Source organism: Bubalus bubalis, chromosome 8 (genome assembly GCF_019923935.1).
Source record: "Bubalus bubalis isolate 160015118507 breed Murrah chromosome 8, NDDB_SH_1, whole genome shotgun sequence".
Lineage (NCBI taxonomy): Eukaryota > Metazoa > Chordata > Mammalia > Artiodactyla > Bovidae > Bubalus > Bubalus bubalis.
In genome coordinates this window covers 118,552,530-118,572,151 of record NC_059164.1, presented here as the reverse complement: position 1 = coordinate 118,572,151, position 19,622 = coordinate 118,552,530, and the positions used below count along the sequence as shown (strand labels likewise).

General features: G+C 54.3%; 1 protein-coding gene across 1 annotated transcript in view; it reads left to right on the top strand.

Annotated features, from left to right (window-relative positions):
• The window catches only part of PTPRN2 (protein tyrosine phosphatase receptor type N2), a 611,408-nt gene that overhangs the window by 220,400 nt on the left and 371,386 nt on the right, over positions 1 to 19,622 (top strand). The window contains exons 7-9 of the mRNA XM_025291953.3: positions 14,554 to 14,751; positions 16,119 to 16,159; positions 17,246 to 17,595. Coding sequence (XP_025147738.2) covers positions 14,554 to 14,751; positions 16,119 to 16,159; positions 17,246 to 17,595 — 589 coding nt within the window. The remainder of the gene's footprint in view (positions 1 to 14,553; positions 14,752 to 16,118; positions 16,160 to 17,245; positions 17,596 to 19,622) is intronic.

Genomic DNA, 19,622 nt, shown 5'->3' with positions numbered 1-19,622 from the left:
ATGGAACAAGCAGAGAGCCTTGTAGGACGGATGCTCACACACGCCTCGCTGGGCTCCGACAAGCAGCTCCTGGCTCCTCTCGTTGCTTCTGTGACCCTCCCCCGCTCCCCTGCACGCCCCCGTCAGATTTCATCTGTCACGCACGGCACTGCATTGCCCAAAGATGCGGCTCTCGAATAGACCTCACCGAGTAGCTGTATCACGTGCTAGAGTTGATGCTGATGTCTTCATATCACCAAACAGCTAATCCATGCTTAAATTTTTCAGTTGAAAATTTTCTTTACAGTTGGTTCTTTGAAGTCGGATCTGAAGAAGGCTCACTGAATAGGTGGAGGTACCTGTTAAGCCCCTTTTAAACTGCAGAAGCTTCCTCCTCCCTCCTTTCTCCCCTTCCATCATTTTTTTAAAATATCTGAAAGTTTCAGGTGCACAACATTTTAGTAGGAAACCTGTGTGCACTGCAGAGTGATCGCCACCAGAGGCCCGATTACACCCCTCCCCATGCAGCTCACCTCTGCACTCATCTCGGGCCCCCCACCGCTTTTCTCTGGTAGGCACTGATCTGTTCTTTGTATCTATGAGCTTCTGTTTGATTTCGTTTGTTTTGGATTCCACATATGAGTGAAATCCTATGGTTTTTGTCTTTTACCGCCTGACTTATTTTACTACCTTAATACCCTCTAGGTCCATCCATGTTGCGGCAAATGGCAGAATTCCATTCTTTTTCGTGACTGCGTAGTATTCCATTATATAAATAATGGATAAAGATGTGGTGTGACACACACCCCACCTTATCTTTATCCATTCATCTATTGATAGACACTTTGGTTGCTTCCATATCTCAGCTATAGTAAACAATGCTGAACATGGGCTGCATGTTATACATATTTTTTGAATTAGTGTTTTTGCTTGCTTTGGGATGAATACCCAGGCGTGGGATTGCTGGATTATACGGTGCTTTTTCCTTAGTTTCTTGAGGCGCCTCCATGCTCTTCACTAAAGCGGCGGCACTGGCTGCGTTTCCACCAGTGGCCACGAGCATTTCCTGTTCTCCACATTCTGTTCAGCGTTTATGTTTCTTTCTTTTCAACAACAGCTGCTCTGACAGGCAGGAGGTGATAGCGCAGCGTGCTTTTGATTTTCTTTTCTCCAATGATTAGTGATGCCGAGCGTCTCTGTACATCTTCCGTGGAAAAATGACTCTAGAGATCCTCAACCCATTTTTAAAATTCAGGATGTTTGGCGTTTCTTGTTCTCGTTGTTGAGTGTATTAGTTCTCTTTATATTTGGGGGATTAAACCCTTTTTGTTATATGCTTTTAAGATCTCTTTTCCCTTTCAGGAGGGTGCATTCGGATTTTCATAATGGTATTCTTTGTTCTGTAGAAGCTTTCTTTTTTTCTAGGAATCAGCGAACTAAAATGGGCTGGAATGGGTGAATTTAACTCAGGTGACCATTATATCTACTACTGTGGGCAGGAATCCCTTAGAAGAAATGGAGTAGCCATGATGGTCAACAAAAGACTCCGAAATGCAGTTCTTGGATGCAATCTCAAAAACGGCAGAATGATCTCTGTTCGTTTCCAAGGCAAACCATTCAATATCACGGTAATCCAAGTCTATGCCCCAACCAGTAATGCTGAAGAAGCTGAAGTTGAAGGTTCTATGAAGACCTGTAAGACCTTTTAGAACTAACACCCAAAAAAGATGTCCTTTTCATTATAGGGGACTGGAATGCAAAAGTAGGAAGTCAAGAAACACCTGGAGTAACAGGCAAATTTGGCCTTGGAGTATGGAATGAAGCAGGGCAAAGACTAATAGAGTTTTACCAAGAGAACGCACTGGTCATAGCACACACTCTGTTTCAACAACACAAGAGAAGACTACACGTGAACATCACCAGATGGTCAACACCGAAATCAGATTGATTATATTCTTTGCAACCAAAGATGGAGAAGCTCTATACAGTCAGCAAAAACAAGACCGGGAGCTGACTGTGGCTCAGATCATGAACCCCTTATTGCCAAATTCAGACTGATATTGAAGAAAGTAGGGAAAACCACTAGACCTTTCAGGAATGACCTAAATCAAATCCCTTATGATTATGCAGTGGAAGTGAGAAATAGATTTAAGGGACTAGATCTGATAGATAGAGTGCCTGATGAACTATGGATTGTGGTTCGTGACACTGTACAGAGACAGGGATCAAGACCATCCCTGTGGAAAAGAAATGCAAAAAACCAAAATGGCTGTCTGAGGAGGCCTTACAAATAGCTGTGAAAAGAAGAGAAGTGAAAAGCAAAGGAGAAAAGGAAAGATATAAGCATCTGAATGCAGAGTTCCAAAGAATAGCAAGGAGAGATAAGAAAGCCTTCCTCAGTGATCAATGCAAAGAAATAGAGGAAAACAACAGAATGGGAAAGACTAGGGATCTCTTCAAGAAAATTAGAGATACAAAGGGAACATTTCATGCAAAGATGGGCTTGATAAAGGACAGAAATGGTATGGACCTGACAGAAGCAGAAGATATTAAGAAGACATGGCAACACAGAACTGTACAAAAAAGATCTTCACCACCCAGATAATCACAATGGTGTGATCACTCACCTAGAGCCAGACATCCTGGAATGTGAAGTCAAGTGGGCCTTAGAAAGCATCACTACGAACAAAGCTAGTGGAGGTGATGGAATTCCAGTTGAGCTATTTCAAATCCTGGAAGATGATGCTGTGAAAGTGCTGCACTCAATATGCCAGCAAATTTGGAAAACTCAGCAGTGGCCACAGGACTGGAAAAGGGCAGTTTTCATTCTGATCTCAAAGAAAGGCAATGCCAAAGAATGCTCAAACTACCGCACAATTGCATTCATCTCACATTCTAGTAAAGTAATGCTCAAAATTCTCCAAGCCAGGCTTCAGCAATACGTGAACCGTGAACTTCCAGATGTTCAAGCTGGTTTTAGAAAAGGCAGAGGAACCAGAGATCAAATTGCCAACATTCGCTGGATCTTGGAAAAAGAAAGAGAGTTCCAGAAAAACATCTATTTCTGCTTTATTGACTATGCCAAAGCCTTTGACTGTGTGGATCACAATAAACTGTGGAAAATTCTGAAAGAGATGGGAATACCAGACCACCTGACCTGCCTCTTGAGAAATCTGTATGCAGGTCAGGAAGCAACAGTTAGAACTGGACATGGAACAACATCCTGATTCCAAATAGGAAAAGGAGTCTGTCAAGGCTGTATATTGTCACCCTGCTTATTTAAATTATATGCAGAGTACATCATGAGAAACACTGGGCTGGAAGAAGTACAAGCTGGAATTAAGATTGCCAGGAGAAATATCAGTAACCTCAGTTATGCAGATGATACCACCCTTATGGCAGAAAGTGAAGAGGAACTAAAAAGCCTCTTGATGAAAGTGAAAGAGGAGAGTGAAAAAGTTGGTTTAAAGCTCAACATTCAGACAACGAAGATCATGGCATCTGATCCCATCACTGCATGGGAAATAGATGGGGAAACAGTGTCAGACGTTATTTTTCTAGGCTCCAAAATCACTGCAGATGGTGATTGCAGCCATGAAATTAAAAGACAGTTACTCTTTGGAAGAAAAGCTATGACCAATCTAGACAGCATATTAAAAAGCAGAGATATTACTTTGCCAACAAAGATTCGTCTAGTCAAGGCTATGGTTTTTCCTGTGGTCATGTATGGATGTGAGAGTTGGACTGTGAAGAAAGCTGAACCCCAAAGAACTGATGCTTTTCAACTGTGGTGTTGGAGAAGACTCTTGAGAGTCCCTTGGACTGCAAGGAGATCCAACCAGTCCATTCTAAAGGAGATCAGCCCTGGGATTTCTTGGGAAGGAATGCTGCTAAAGCTGAAACTCCAGTACTTTGGCCACCTCATGCGAAGAGTTGACTCATTGGAAAAGACTCTGATGCTGGGAGGGATTGGGGGCAGGAGGAGAAGGGGACGACAGAGGATGAGATGGCTGAATGGCATCACTGACTCGATGGATGTGAGTCTGAGTGAACTCCGGGAGTTGGTGATGGACAGGGAGGCCTGGTGTGCTGCGACTCATGGGGTCGCAAAGAGTCGGACACGACTGAGAGACTGAGCTGACTGACTCTTCGTTGTGTAGAAGCTTTTCTGTTTGACATTGTTCCATTTGTTTAGCTTTCTGCGTTTGTTTCCCTTGCCTTTGGTGTCATATCTACGAAAAGATCTCTAGGATGTCATGAAGTTACTGTGTATGTTTTCTTCTAGGACTTTCAGGCTTTCAGGTCTTACATTCAAGTCTTTAGTACATTTGAAGTTAATTTCTGTGTGTGGTGTAAGGTTGAGGCATAGTTTCACTCTTTTACATGTGGCTGTTGGGTTTTCCTGACACCATTTACTGAAGAGGCTGTCTTTTCTCCATTATATATTTTTAGCTCCTTTATTGTGGATTAATTGACCGTACAAGCTCTCGGTTTTGTCCCATTAATCTGTGTGTCTGCTTTTGTGCCAATACCACGCTGTTTTATAACTGTGCCTGCATGAGTGGTCAGTCGTGTCCAATTCTTGGCAACCCTGTGGAGTGGGGCCCAAGGCTCCTCTGTCCATGGAATTCTCTAGGCAAGAATCCTGGAGTGGGTTGCCATTTCCTCCTCCAGGGAATCTTCCCATCCCAGGGATTGAATTGACATCTCCTGAGCCTCCTGCATTGGCAGGCAGCTTCTTTAACCACTAAGCCACCTTGGAAACCCCTTGGGGTAGTATGAACAGTTTAACAAAGTTAATTCTTCTGACCTATGCACAAGGAATGATAACCCTGCCCACTAGAGAATTCTTGGTTGGAAGTGGTTTCCTCTCAGCACTTTGAACATGTCATGCCACTCCATTATGACCTGCAAAGTTTCTGCCAAAAAACCTGCTGACAGCCTCGTGGGGGTTCCCTTGCAAATAACAAGTTGTTTTTCTCTTGCTGCTTTTAGGATTCTCTCATTATCCTTAACTTTTACTGTTTTCGTTATAATATGTGTTGGTGTTAGTGGAGGTGATGGAACAATGGACTGGTTCCAAATTGGGAAAGGAGTACGTCAAGGCTGTATATTGTCACCCTGCTTATTTAACTTATATGCAGAGTACATCGTGAGAAATGCCCAGCTGGATGAAGCACAAGCTAGAATCAAGACTGCCAGCAGAAATTTCAGTAACTTCAGATATGCAGATGACACCACCCTTATGGCAGAAAGTGAAGAAGAACTGAAGAGCCTCTTGATGAAAGTGAAAGAGGAGAGTGAAAAAGCTGGCTTAAAGCTCAACATTCAAAAAACTAAGATCGTGGCATCTGGTCCCATCACTTAATGGCAAATAGATGGGGAAACAATGGAAACAGTGAGAGACTTTATTTTCTTGGACTCCAAAATCACTGCAGATGGTGACTGCAGCCATGAAATTAAAAAGATGCTTGCTCCTTGGAAGAAAAGCTATGACCAACCTAGACAGCATATTAAAAAGCAAAGACATTATTTTGCCAACAAAGATCCATCTAGTCAAGGCTATGGTTTTTCCAGTAGTCAGGTATGGATGTGAGAGTTGGACTATGAAGAAAGCTGAGCACAGAAGAATTGATGCTTTTGAACTGTGGTGTTGGAGAAGACTCTTGAGAGTCCCTTGGACTTCGAGGAGATCCAACCAGTCCATCCTAAAGGAGATCAGCCCTGGGTGTTCATTGGAAAGACTGATGCTGTAGCTGAAGCTCCAATATTTTGGCCACCTCATGCGAAGAACTGACTTCTTAGAAAAGACTCTGATTCTGGGAAAGATTGAAAGCAGGAAGAGAAGGGGACAACAGAGGATGAGATGGTTGAATGGCATCACCGACTCAATGGACATGAGTTTGAGTAAGCTCTGGGAGTTGGTGATGGATAGGGAAGCCTGGTGTGCTGTAGTCCATGGGGTCTCAAAGAGTCAGACAGGACTTAGCAACTGAACTGATGTGTTGGTGTGTCTCTTTGGGTTCATCTTCTACAGAATTCTGTGTGCTTCCAGGACCTGCATATCATGTCCAGTTCTTTGCCATCCTATGGACTGGGGCCCTCCAGGCTCATCTGTCCATGGAACTCTCCAGGCAAGAATCCTGGAGTGGGTTGCCATTTCCTACTCCAGGGCATCTTCCCAACCAAGGGATTGAACTGACATCTCCTGAGCCTCCTGAATTGGCAGACAGCCTGGATATCTGTTTCCTTCCCCAGATTGGGGAAGTTTTTATCACTATTTCTTCTAATAATTTTTCTGGCCCTTTCTCTCTGTCTCGTATCCTTCTGGAGTCCTCATAAAGCAGACATCATTTCACTGGATGTTGTCCCAGAGGCCCTTTGGGGTGTCTTCACGTGTTAGGCACTCTTTCGTTTTGCTGCTCTGTCTGGGTGAGCTCTACTGCTTGTCTCCAGCGGCTGACTCCTGTTCTGCCTCATCCAGTCTGTGGTTGGACCCTTCCAGCAGATCTTTCTGTTCAGTTATAGCTTCTGTTTGGCACTTTCTTACAGTTCCTATTCCTTTGTCAATCCCTGGTTGTGTTCCTCCGTTCTCCTGAGTTCAGTGAGCATCTTTATTATTTCACACCCTTCCAGGCGAGTTGCTTCTCTCTGTTTCCTTGAGTTCTTTTTCAGAGGTTTTGTCTTGTTCTTTTCATTGGAACATATGCCTCTGTCTCTTCATTTTCTGGTCTGTTTCTCTGTGTTATTAGCTGTATCAACCACCTCCCCAGTCTTGAAGGAGCGGCTGTTTGTCAGCGGTGTCTTGGGGGCTCAGATGTACAGCCGTACTGGCCACCAGAGCCAGGGCTCAAGGGGTGTTGCGTTGGGGTCAGGGTTATGATGGGACACTGGTGGGCAGCATTATCACCTGACTGGCTGAGACCCCCGGAGGTGCTAGGGTGACCCTACTCTCGGCACGGCGCTAAGGGTTTAGGTGGCAGATTTCCACGCTGGCGCCCGCAGTGTCTCCGTCCCTGGGATGCAGCCCAAGTGGTCTTGTCCCTCCAGCAGGTGCTTCAAGGTCAGTGAGTGGGTGCCCTTCCTCTGTGGCTGTGCTGGGCACCCAGAGGGCTGAAGTGCAGATGAGAGATATGGGTGACTCAGAGCAGACACCCTCATGCAGGACGGCTGAGTCCGATTCATGGCCGTCATGGCTCGGGAGAACCCATCCCTGCTCCAAATATAGCAGTCTGACCGCAGACTTCACGTGTGTGGGGAATGGGCGTTTGGTAAAAACTTGGACAAGAGACCCTCTTCCTTTGTTTATTCACTATTTACACCTTGCCCCTGTGAAAAAGCTTGAATTCACATAACATTAAAAGCCCCGCGTGCAGTAGGACCCTGGGGAAGGGCGCATGCCAGGGCGTGGGGTGGGGTGCAGCCACCAGGCCTGTGTGGGCTGTCAGGACGGAGCCCTGGTCGGCAGCCGGGAACGCAGCTCACAGAGCGCTGCTCTTGGGCGCTGTCCTGGGCTCGCCACAGGAACCGGAGCCTGCAAAGACTGTGTGCTGTGCTTTTAACCAGTCATGAAAGTAGTGAAGGTTACGGGGAGACCTAGAGTTCTCCACGTGCAGAGAGCCCCAGGTCAGCGCCATGCGCGCTGCTGTGCCCTCTGGTACCCGGGCGTGTTTGTGAGGCCTCACCCCACCCCCAGCCCACCCGGGGCGTGGCCCGCTGCTCCCCCCTCCCTTCCCCAGTCCCTCCAGCTCATCTGCCGGGGCTTGCTCTTCCTCCAACTCTAGGTGAAAATTCAGGCGAGGCTTATGAACCCCGGGCAGCCTTAGGTGATGAAAACTGCCCCGTCCACTTTTTGTCTGTAAAAGCTGAGGTGTATGCACACCGGCTGTGGTCCAGATGCAGCTCTCAGCTACAGAAGTGCAGTGTGGAGCTGCACGCCTGGCCGCCTGCCATCCAGCCTTCGCTCGGAGAGGGTTCACAGATCTCACACCCAGAGCAGATCCTGTGAGTGGGATCCAGGTGCCTTGTGCGCTCAGCCCACTGAGCTGACAGACAGGTTTCCGGGGCTGGTCCCGGGCAGCCCTTCCCGTGGTGTTTTCTGCTCCAGGCTGCATTTGCCCCCCAGCACGTGTCTAGGATGCTCCACTGAGGGTTCAGCCTCACGTGGATCTAAATGAACCATCCCTTAGCAACACTCAGACTTCCAGCCCCACCACCAAGTGAATCACCTAAGTAAAGCCAAAGCTGATTTGATTTTTGTGCTGTGACTCAATATTACGTGTAATAGAGAGAGGCTGGTGCCTGCAGTCTGTGAGTATGACACCATGGCCTGTGTGGGCGCTAGGCGCTTTATCCCAGCTGCGGGCCAGGGTTTTCATTCAGCCTGAGTGATGCGTGCCACCTGGCTGGGACACCACAGGCCCCAGGTTGGGAGGAAAACACAATTTACTTGTGGTGCTTTCAGTGAAAATAGATAGGAAGCCAACGTGTGACGATTATGCCCAAATCTCCTGGGTGGAGGCCCAGGTGAGGTCAGGATAAAATAATCTCTCACAGAATTTGTCTAAACCCTTTGCAAAATACCAGAGATGGACTCTAGCAATTAAATGAATTGTATACTTTCTAAACAAAAGGAACCCAGGAAATTCCTCCTGATGATGGTGGTGGTAGTGATGGTGATTATGGAGGTGATGGTCCTTAGGTGATAATGGTGGGGATGAAGGTGGTCATGGTGATGGTGGTCATGGTGATGGTGGTCATGGTGATGGTGATGATGGTGATGATGATGAAGCTGGTGGTCGTGGTGATGGTGGTGGTGATGACGTGTGTGTGTGGACCTGCCTGAACGGTGTACTCTCGTGAACACGGCTGACAGAGGCACTTAGGAGTAGGGTCTGGCTGCCTGAGTCGCACCCTCTGTGGCAGCGGCTTTGTGGTGAGGCCAGCTGCTCGCCGCTGCGTCTTCTCTGGAGCTGCGGCGTGTGTCGGGGGCCCTATTCAAACGTGTGCTTCCCGTGGGTCAGGCCGTGGCAGCTGTGCAGGGCACTGGTCTCCTGCTCCAGGCCCCCCATATTTGATGTCCTGACATTTCATGTAATTGCTCTGCTAGAGCCCACTTGGCACGTTGAAAGCTACTTAAAATGTCATGATGAGCCGGCCGGGTGTCGGAATTACATGGCGCGGCTGACGGAACAGAGTGTTCCGCTTTGATGTGTGTGGTGTTTGACTGTGCTGCGGTCCCTCCTCAGGCCACGGGGCCGGCTGGACTCTTTAAAGAGGGTCTCCTCGCCCCGCTCATCGTCAGAGGCTGACAGCGGACACCTCTGTGCTGACTCAGCGTGGGTGGCGGCACTCCCTTGGTGGGTGATCCCTAACTCCCGTTGATCACTCTGCTCCTAAATGGCCAGCCGCTCAGCATCTCGCACTGCCCACCTAAGGGTCTCCTGGTTATTTTTCACTTGTGATCTGAAAAGTCTCCCTTTTGCATGAGAAGAGACAGTGTTAGCGATTTATTTTATTATTCCACTTTGAAGGTGGGTGTTTCTTACTGTAGTCACAGAGGCCCGTGAAAAGTCCCTCCCGTTCGCTAGTCTTTAACTTAATGAACACGAGCTTTTTCATGCTGCGCTTCCCTCCAGATAAGGAGACGAGAGCTGAGGGATGTCAAAGGGAAGACGTGTGGTGACCTTAGGGAGGCTTTCCCGAGCTATTACACATCAGGACAGGCCGTTGGAGGAGGGCACAGCTTCCGTCTTCACTCTGCTTGTTGGATATGGTTGACAGTCTGCACGTTTGATTTCGTTTTCTCTGTAACCCCTTCCAGTGGGAATCCCTGCCTCGTCTACACAGGCAGGCCAGAGACTGGAGGGATCTCTGCAGGGCACTCTGTATCCTTACACGATCGTGGCCCTCGTCTGTGGTGGGTCTTCTAGGGTTTGTGGCCTCACTTGCCCTGCGTGGATTGCATAAAACATCCCACCACCCAGTGGGATGCTTTGAGGGGCTGTCGAGGGCCCCAGGTTCCCAGATGTTGGGAGCTGACCTCACAAGCTCCAGCCTCACCGTCAATCACTGTCTGCTGGGCTCGGTGCCAACCCCTGCGCCCACGTCCAGCGCACCCAGCCCTGCCGCAGAAGCCCACGCGGACCCCCAGCAGCTCCGCCTGCCCCACGCCATCCTGCTGGGTTCCTGCAGGAGCCCCGTGCGGCCGCCCTGGTCTACCCTGTCTCAAGCCTCGTATGTTGTAAATCAGTTGACGGCTCACTGCTCAAACCCAGCAGGGGCTTCTCATCCCGCTCAGTAGAATCCCGGGGCTTGTTGTGGTTTGAGAGCCTGTGAGCCCCCCGCGCTGCCACTCCACTGCTCCGGGTCACCCTCTGGCCATCCTCCGTCTTTCCAGCCCCACTGCTCAGGGCTTTGCGCTCGTCTCCTCTGCCTGCAGAGCGTGTCCTCTGGGCGGTCCCTGGGCTCAGAACCCACTCTCTGGGTCTCTGTGAGCTTTTCTCTGACAGTCCTGTCAGAGCATCTGCCCTTCCCACTGCCCCGGCCTCCAACTCTGGGTTATCATTTCCATAGCCCCATCAGCACCAGGCCCTTCCCTGGTGGCTCAGACGGTAAAGAAATCCACCTGCAGTGCGGGAGACCTGGGTTGGATCCCTGGGTTGGGAAGATCCCCTGGAGGAGGGCATGGCAACCCACTCTAGTATTCTTGCCTGGAGAATCCCATGGACGGAGGAGCCTGGCGGGCTGCAGTCCACGGGGTCGCAGAGTCGGGCATGGCTGAGCGACTGGGCACGCGCAGCACGTCACCGCCCGGTGTGTGTGCTGGTGTTCATCTGCTTTGTCTCTCCCACGATGGGTGAGCGCTCTGTGGAAGCAGGGGCTTTGCTGACTGCTTTGCTCCTGCTTCCTGACAGACCCCTGGGCACAGAAAATGCACAGAGGCATTCGAGGAGGGAAGGAGAAGAGGGCAGGGCGGGGGGGGGGGCGCCCTGCTGAGCACCACGGTTTAGCTTGAGCCCCTCGGAGGCCTGGGTCTCGTGCTCACAAGCCTCCCTTGTGACCTGGCCTCTGGCAGCCTGAGAGCCCAGTGAAGGGATTCGTGTGGGCAGAAAGGCTGGAGAGTCTGCTGCAAGGGGAGCTGAGACCCCAGCCACCTCCACGGGGGCGGGCACCAGGGAGGCAGGGGAAGTGGACACTGCCGCCCGCCAGCCGGACGTGCCTTGAGACCGTGACGCCTCAGTGAGTTTTGTCCGTGGCCAATTTGCTGCAGCCCAAGCTCTGAGCTGTTACCCTGACCCCTTGTGCTCCGTTCTCATTACGGTTCTAACATGGTCACCCCACCCGGCCGTGCTCCAGGTCTGGAGGTGGGGCCATGGACGGGTGCTGGCCCATAGTCCATCAGGAGCCAGGCGCACAGCAGGAGGGGAGCGTCGGGCAGCGGGCCCAGCTCCATCTGCAGCTTCCCATCGCTCCCTGTCACTCACATCACCACTTGAGCTATGCCCCCACCCCATCCATGGAAAAACTGTCTGCATGAAACTGGCCCTTGGTGCCAAACTGGTTGGGGACTGCTGCGGGTGGGAGGGGCTGGAGAGGAAGATCTGAGAAGGAATTGTTCTAGACGCCTTGAGGCCGGCCATCAGCATGGCTCGGGGGGCGTCACTGGGTCATGAGATGTCCTTGCGGGCACAGTTGGGGCAGGGGTCCGCCTTTTGTACCCTCACTAGGATGGACGCCACCCTGTGCTGACTGGGAGTAGATCCCTGGTGAGCCCGGGGGCTCAGCAATAGAGCATCATCCCGAGCCGCCTTTCCTGATTAAGTTTGCGTCCAGCAGAAACACACGTTGGATCCAATACTTGTCAAGACCTCTCGTTCGTGGACTGATCCATTTCCCACCGGGGTCAGTGTCCAGGATGCCGTGGTGGGTCCGGCGCGCTCTGGCCCCTGGGGGGATGGCGCCTGAAGGGCCTGTCCTGTCCTCTGACCCCAGGCCATGTGTCTCCTCCCCCTTCACCCTGGCTATGACCAGACAGTGAAAGGTGAAGTGTTTGTGAGGTAGGAGGCTTAAGAAACCACTGAGCGTTGTTCTCGCTTTTCACTGTGCCTTAGTTTTTCTCTTGTCTGCAAAACAGCACGGGCCCTCGTCAGTCCAGAAGAGCGGGACTCCTGACTCTTCCGTGCGCGATGGGCGGGTGGTACTCACCTGGAGCCCCCCACACCGCTGTGTGCCAGGCGTGCTTCTCTGTGTTTCACAGTGTTTGTGAGGGATGGGCGGTGTTCTCCCCCATTCACCACTGGAAGTTATTTCTGAGCAGCGTTTGGTCCCTGAACATTCGGGGGCGTCTGTGGGGCTGCAGGTAGGGCCGCAGGGGCAGGGCCTCCCCAGGGTCTGGGGTGTGGCCCCTGGGGCAGCAGTCCCGGGAAGGTGTCCAGCTCACTTCCCCGCAGGGGGAGCTGTCTTGAAGCACAGGCTTTATTACTGTCCCAGCCTGGTGAGACCAGCAGGTCGGGAGAGGGTTCTGATGGAAAGATGGCTTCCCTAGAGGCAGGTGCTGGCGGGGTGGAGGCAGGGAGCCGCGGCGGGGCCTAGCGGTGGTTTTGCAGGAAGTGGGTGAGGCGGGCAGGGTTCGGGGGTGCAGGTCTGGCAGGTGAGAGTGAGGCCGGGGCTCTGGGGCAGAGGGCAGCCCCAGCTGCTGGGACCTGGCCTGGGGCGGTCAGAAGGGCCAGCGGCCCAGAGGGGTGGGGCCTAAGTCTCTTTTTCAATAATGTGAAAATGAATGTCTTTCTTCCACTCTGGCGTTTGAAGAATATTTTTGCTGGGTAACTAGACTTTGAATTTAGACACCTTCCCTTTCAGTGGTTCAAATGCGTCCCTCACGTATAAATGGCCCAGTGTGTAAGTGTGCATCCCGTCACGTGTCACAGTTACGCGTGTGTAAGTGTGCGCCCGTCACGCGTGTCACAGTTACGCGTGTGTAAGTGCGCCCCGTCACGCCTGTCACAGTTACGTGTGTGTAAGTGTGCGCCCCGTCACGCGTGTCACAGTTATGTGTGTGTGAGTGTGCATCCCGTCACGTGTCACAGTTACGCCTGTGTAAGTGTGCGTCCCATCACGCATGTCACAGTTACGCGTGTGTAAGTGTGCAGCCCGTCACGCGTGTCACAGTTACGCGTGTGTAAGTGTGCGCCCCGTCACGCCTGTCACAGTTACGCGTGTGTAAGTGTGCGCCCCGTCACGCCTGTCACAGTTACGCGTGTGTAAGTGTGCGCCCCGTCACGCGTGTCACAATTACGCGTAAGTGTGCGCCCCGTCACGCGTGTCACAGTTACGCGTGTGTAAGTGTGCGCCCCGTCACGCCTGTCACAGTTACGCGTGTGTAAGTGTGCGCCCCGTCACGCCTGTCACAGTTACGCGTGTGTAAGTGTGCGCCCCGTCACGCCTGTCACAGTTACGCGTGTGTAAGTGTGCGCCCCGTCACGCCTGTCACAGTTACGCGTGTGTAAGTGTGCGCCCCGTCACGCCTGTCACAGTTACGCGTGTGTAAGTGTGCGCCCCGTCACGCCTGTCACAGTTACGCGTGTGTAAGTGGGCGCCCCGTCACGCCTGTCACAGTTACGCGTGTGTAAGTGGGCGCCCCGTCACGCCTGTCACAGTTACGCGTGTGTAAGTGGGCGCCCCGTCACGCGTGTCACAGTTACGCGTGTGTAAGTGGGCGCCCCGTCACGCGTGTCACAGTTACGCGTGTGTAAGTGGGCACCCCGTCACGCGTGTCACAGTTACGCGTGTGTAAGTGTGCGCCCCTTCACGCGTGTCACAGTTACGCCTGTGTAAGTGTGCGTCCCGTCACGCCTGTCACAGTTACGCGTGTGTAAGTGTGCGCCCCGTCACGCATGTCACAGTTACGCGTGTGTAAGTGTGTGTCCCGTCACGCATGTCACAGTTACGCCTGTGTAAGTGTGCGCCCGTCACATGTGTCCTGCTTCCAGGACAGGGGCGTGTCCTGGCCCCTGGGGCTGCACCGTCTCGTCCACCTGGTTTTCTGGGGGAAGCCTGGCCGTGTGCTGCTCTTTCTTCCTCTTCCTGGAGCCTCGGACCTGATGCTGGTCGCTGGTCCTGGGGGTGTGTGGGGTTGGTGATGGTCATTGGTCCTGGGGGGGTGTGGGGTTGGTGCTGGTCCTGGGGGTGTGCGGGGTTGGTACTGGTCGCTGGTCCTGGGGGGGTGTGGGGTTTCCCTTCCTCTGCCCCTCCCTCTCAGGTCCTCTCTCACCTCTGCTACCCGCTGCCATGCCCAGGCACCAGGGTTCTCTCTGTCCTGCTGATCCCAGTCCTTCCCACAGTCTGCCCACAGACTCACTGGCCCTTGTTCCCCATCAGTCTGCGGGCGGCCTGCCCAGGGAGCTCTAGGCTTCACATGCCCTGCTCCGTCCCCACAGAACTTCCGCTTGGGGGTCCCTGCTCCCACCCCATGGCTGTGCGCATTGTCCACCCGCCTGCTCCTCCGCCAGCCTCGCCTCCTCATCCTAATGCAGCCCTTGCCTCCGTGTGTCTCCCTTTTGCATGTCTGTTTAGAAGCTCGTATTCAGACACTGCTGAAGGACCTGTGGAAGCGCCCGGCCGGCGTGGAGGGTCTGAGTGCCCTGGACGTGGACGAGGTGGCCCACGCCCTTGCAATCACGGTGCCGAGTGGGGGCGTGGCTGGGAGGGCCAGCGGACGCGGAGCAGAGGCGAACGGCGCAGGGGCCGCGCTGCACAGAGACCACGTGCCAGGTGAGCTCACATGCGCATGCACCTGGGCATGCGGCCGCAGGCTTGCCGCACGGTGCTGCCTGCTTGCTGCTGGGAGATGGGTCTGCAGTGACGACTTTGGTCCATGTGACTCTGCCTCTGGACGCTCTCCTAACAGGCTGAGCTTGCAGGGCAGGCGTGTTGGAGGGTGGGCTGCGCTCTGGTGAGGGAGGGGAGGCGCCTCCATGCAGGGGCAGGGCTGATGGAAGCGCTTTGTGTGGGGTTTGTGAGTTAAAGTTAGAGTCAGTTACTCCAATGGTCAAGTGAAAGGGTCTGTGTGAGGCTCACACCCGCCTCCGAGGGGCTCCAGCGAGAACACAGAGACCCTCACACCGCAGCACACACACATCCTTCTCACACACTCACACCACCCATATCACACACACAAACTCACCCACATACAGTCTCACACACTTACAGCTACCCCCCACCATGTACACAGTCACACAACCCACATCACCCACATGCACAGACACACTCACCCACATACAGTCACACACTCACACTCACCCACCACACACACACGCACACAACCCACATCACACACTCATACACAGGTACACTCACACACATATAGACACATACACACATAGACACACACTCACACACGCACACAGAGACACTCTCTCACTCACCCCCAGCACACACACACATACACAAACACCCGGCAGGTCATGCACATACACACACAGACTCCTGCACTCACGCTCACTCACACACACTCGCAGACAGCAGCCCGGCCCTTGGGGGTGGAGGGCTGACCCTGGCAGGCTCGTCTCCCCGTCTGGTCTGTTCCCAGGGTCAGGCAGTGACCCTGACCCCTGGACAGTGCCCTGCACACAGTGGGCCCCAGGAGGAGCTGGGGAGGGTGCAGGCCCCCCTCTCGTGGGGGGACGGGCTCAGCTGGTGCAGGAGAGGATGCCCGTCGCTGTCTGGAGGAGGTGGTCTCGGGCGACGGTCCCTGTGCTGGGCTGGGGGGTCTCGAGGGCGGCCGCCTGGAGGAACCACACACCAGCTGCTGCTGTGTCTTTGGAGAAGCAGCCACCTCAGAGAAGTAATGCAGCTGGAGGCGCCTCGAGCTGATGCGGCTGGGCCCGCAATCTGCTTCCCTCCTGTGACTGCTCTCTGCCCAGCCCGGCTGCTCTCCCCACTCCGAGCGGACGTGAAGGAGCACCGTGGCTCCCTGGCCCTTGTGTCCCGGCCCCTCAGCGGCCACCCCTGTGCCATGGTGCTTACGGAGGGCGCGCCGTCCCTGGTCTGTCGGGGGCGTCGGGCGGTGGTCCTCAAGCCGCAGTAGGACCCTGGCATCCACCCCAGTGTGCAGTGACCCTGTGCTGTGTCTTCCACAGAGAGCAGACTGCGAGACGGCGACGGGGGACTCTACCAGGAGGTGAGGCCCGCCCGGGAGCTCAGGCCCCGGGCAGCGCGAGCGGCGTTGCCCGCCTTCTTGTCTGTGGTTCAGGAACATAGGGGAAATATGAAAACTCTTTTAGGAAAAAGAAAAACCCTCATAATCTCAAAACTGAGAGAAATCATGAAGAGTGCACACAAAATTGTATGTATTTTAATATATACTGTTGTCTGTTTTCAGATGAGATGCTAATATATATCCATTGTAGGAGTATGGAAAATGGTCAGTACAGGCAGCATGTTAATTCCCTTAGAACTTCCCCACCCAGGGAGACGGGGGTGACGTCACGCGACAGCACCCCACACCCGCCTTGTCGTCAAGGCCGCCCCGCGTGTGCCGGTCACCGGGGTCCCTTTAATGGACATTAGCAGCCTCTGGATCCTTCAGACCTGTGCTGTCCACATGGCAGCCGCCAGGCACATGGGGCTGCGTGGGCTCGAATCCACTAAAATTAAGTAAATAAAAACTCAGTTCCCCAGCAGGGCAGCTCCTGGTAGACGGGGGGTTGGGGGGTGGCTTCCATCGTGTCCAGGTTTCCACGACAGCGCTGGTCAGGACGGTCTGGAAGAGGCTGGACGTGGACGACACCTACGCACTGAGGGGCCTGTCCTCCTGCTGAAGAGCCTTTGCTGGCCTGTCGTCTTCTTACGGACACAGGAAATCTGTTCATAGGCAAGGGCGGTGCTGTGGCTCTAGACGCTCTGTTCTGTGGGTGGGAAAGAAGACCATCTGGGCAGCGCTTCTCTGCAGGTCGTGTTAGTGGATCCTAGCTCGGTGCCTGAGCATGAGTGGGGAAGAAAACACCCACGATTGTTCTAAATGTCCATCAGAAACACACCGTGGAGGGAGGTGTGGGGTCTGGGGACACAGTTCCTAATTCCAGTCTCAGGGGACTAGGCCAGCGGAGCTTGGGGTCTCCAGACGAGATGCACATGGCCAGACCGTAATTCTGCCCCCTGTGACCCCCAGGCCCACATACACCGGCACCCCATCCCCTGATCATTCAAGACAGACGGTCTCTCTGCCGCTCAGGGCATGTTCCCATGCTGGTTTCCTTTCCACCAGGTGAACCGTCTGGGTGTCCAACTGGGGGACCTCCTGCAGGGCCCTGGGTCTCCGTTCCTGCCGGCAGCCCCCCGTCTCACCGAGCCCTTCAAGACGGAGAGCAAGAAGGGGGATGATGCCGAGGGCTCCCTGTCTTCGGAGGAGGAGCACGCGGGCGTGGAGAACGTGCGGAGCCAGACCTACTCCAAGGAGCTGCTGCAGAGGCCGCCGCAGGCGAGGCCCGGGCCGGGCACTGCCCGGCAGGAGGCCCTGCACCTTGGGGCCGGCGCACAGGTACCCCCCGGCCCAGGCCTGCGGCTGCAAGTCCAACCCCCCGAGGAGGAGTATGGCTACATCGTGATGGAAAATGAGTGAGTGGGCGGTTCCATCTCTCGTGGGCGTGACCTGGCGCTGCAGGCCAGGGACATGCCCTCGCTTTTCCGTGCTCACCTGGAGGCGGCCCCGCTCCTGCAGTGCGGGATGACCGTCGGCAGTCAGCCTGTCCCCTGGGCCCATGTTCTGGGCGGGGACCCCAAGCTTGAGGTCAGTCCTCCACTAACCAGCCTGGACAAAGCCCTGCAGCTCCCTGGCCCTGCCCACCCCCCCGCCCCACCGTAGCTCAGAGCGTGGGGCGCCTGCGGGGCCGGAAGCCCAGCAGGGTGGATGGGCCCAGGGTGCCCAGGGCAGTGGGCAGGGTGGGGGCTGTGCCGAACGTGGGCTCCACACCCAGGAAGCCCCAGAAGCTTCACACCAACCGCATCCCAGGGTATGCGGCGCCCTTCAGGGGAAAGACGTGCCTCACGGCATTGATGTCCTGGCCTCGCCTTAGTTCTGCCATGAGCCTGACGCGGGGCAGGGTGCAGCATTGCGTGCGCAGTGAGCAGCGGGGTTGGCCGTCCCCAGCCCCGTCGCTGATGAGTCTGACGTGGACGCCATGCTGTGCAACCGTGTGCTTTCTTCAAGGGACGGGGCAGCGTGTCCAAGGGGAAGCGTGTCTGTCTGTCTGCGTGCACAGGCGTGTGTACAGGTGCGTGTTGAGGGGTGTGCAGGTGTGTGTGCACGTGCTGGTGTGTGCAGGTGTGCACACAGCCCCACCTCGCATTGGGTCAGGGGTCGAATGTCCTTCCATGCTGGCCCCCGTGGAAGGGGCTGTGTTGGAGCCAGGACCCTCTCTGCTGACCCCGCCGTGGCCTCTGTGCTCTTGCCTCCACGCGTGTTTGCTCTCGCTGCACCACACGCAGCAGACCCAGCCCATGTCAGAGCCAAACGGAGCTGAAGCTGCCGTTCTCGCCTGGGTTTGGTGGCGTCCTTGGGCTGGCATCTCTCCAGGCCTTTTTGAAGACCCGCCTGCCCATTCTGGCCTCGTCACCTCCAGACAGAGACTGCGCCCTCTCTGCCTCCACTTTCTTTGCTCAGAACTGTTAGCTCCTGCTGCGTGTGTGAGAATCACGTGTGACACAGACGCACGGGGCCTGGACGGGGGTCCTGCCGAGGGTGCAGCTCCAGCTGTTGAGTCAGCCCCTTCCTGCTGCCCGGTCAGACCTGTGCTGCGGGTTTTCCATTTCGTGACAAACCCTGCTGCCATGTGCATGTGTGTGCTGCGTGTCCCTGTGTCTGTATGTCGTGTGTGTGTTTCCATGTCTATATGTTGTATGTGTTTATGTGTGTATGTGGATACACACGCTGTGTGTGCTGTGTGTGTCCCTGTGTGTGTCGTGTGCATGTTTCCATGTCTATGTGTGTGCGTACATGTGTGTACATGAGTACATGTGTGTGTCCCTGTGTTTGTGTGCGTGTTTCCGTGTCTGTATCTGTGTATGTGTGTGAGTACATGTGTCTGTGTACATGGGTACACGTGTGTGTCCCTGTGTTTGTGTGTCATGTGCGTGTTTCCGTGTCTGTATCTCTGTATGTGTGTGAGTGCATGTGTCTGTGTATGTGGGTACCTGTGTGTGTGTGTACTTGGGTGCGTGTGTGTAGTGTGTGTGTGTCCCTGTGTCTCCGTGTGTTGTGCGTGTGCACGGCCGCTGGTGGGGCCACCGCCCCACTGCTCTGTGTGCTTTTCCTCCCGCCAGCATGTCCTGATGCTGGAGGACTGGTCCCAGCATGGGTGCAGGGTTGCTCCTGTCTGGGGCGCGAGTGTGAGTCGTGAAAGTGCTGGAGCGGCTCCCGACCTCGGGAAGACTCTGAGTCTACATGAACCATGGAGACAGGGGACGGTGGGCTTCAAGGTGGGACCCTCCAGGCCGAGCATCCTCTGCATCACAGGACGTCCAGAGTGAGTGGCCGGCACCTGGACACAGGGGGACCCTCACATCGGGCTCAACGCTTGCTGTCACTGACTTTCGTGTAAGAGGGAGGCGCTGTCAGAGGGTCTGTTCTCTGCATCCCGAGTCCA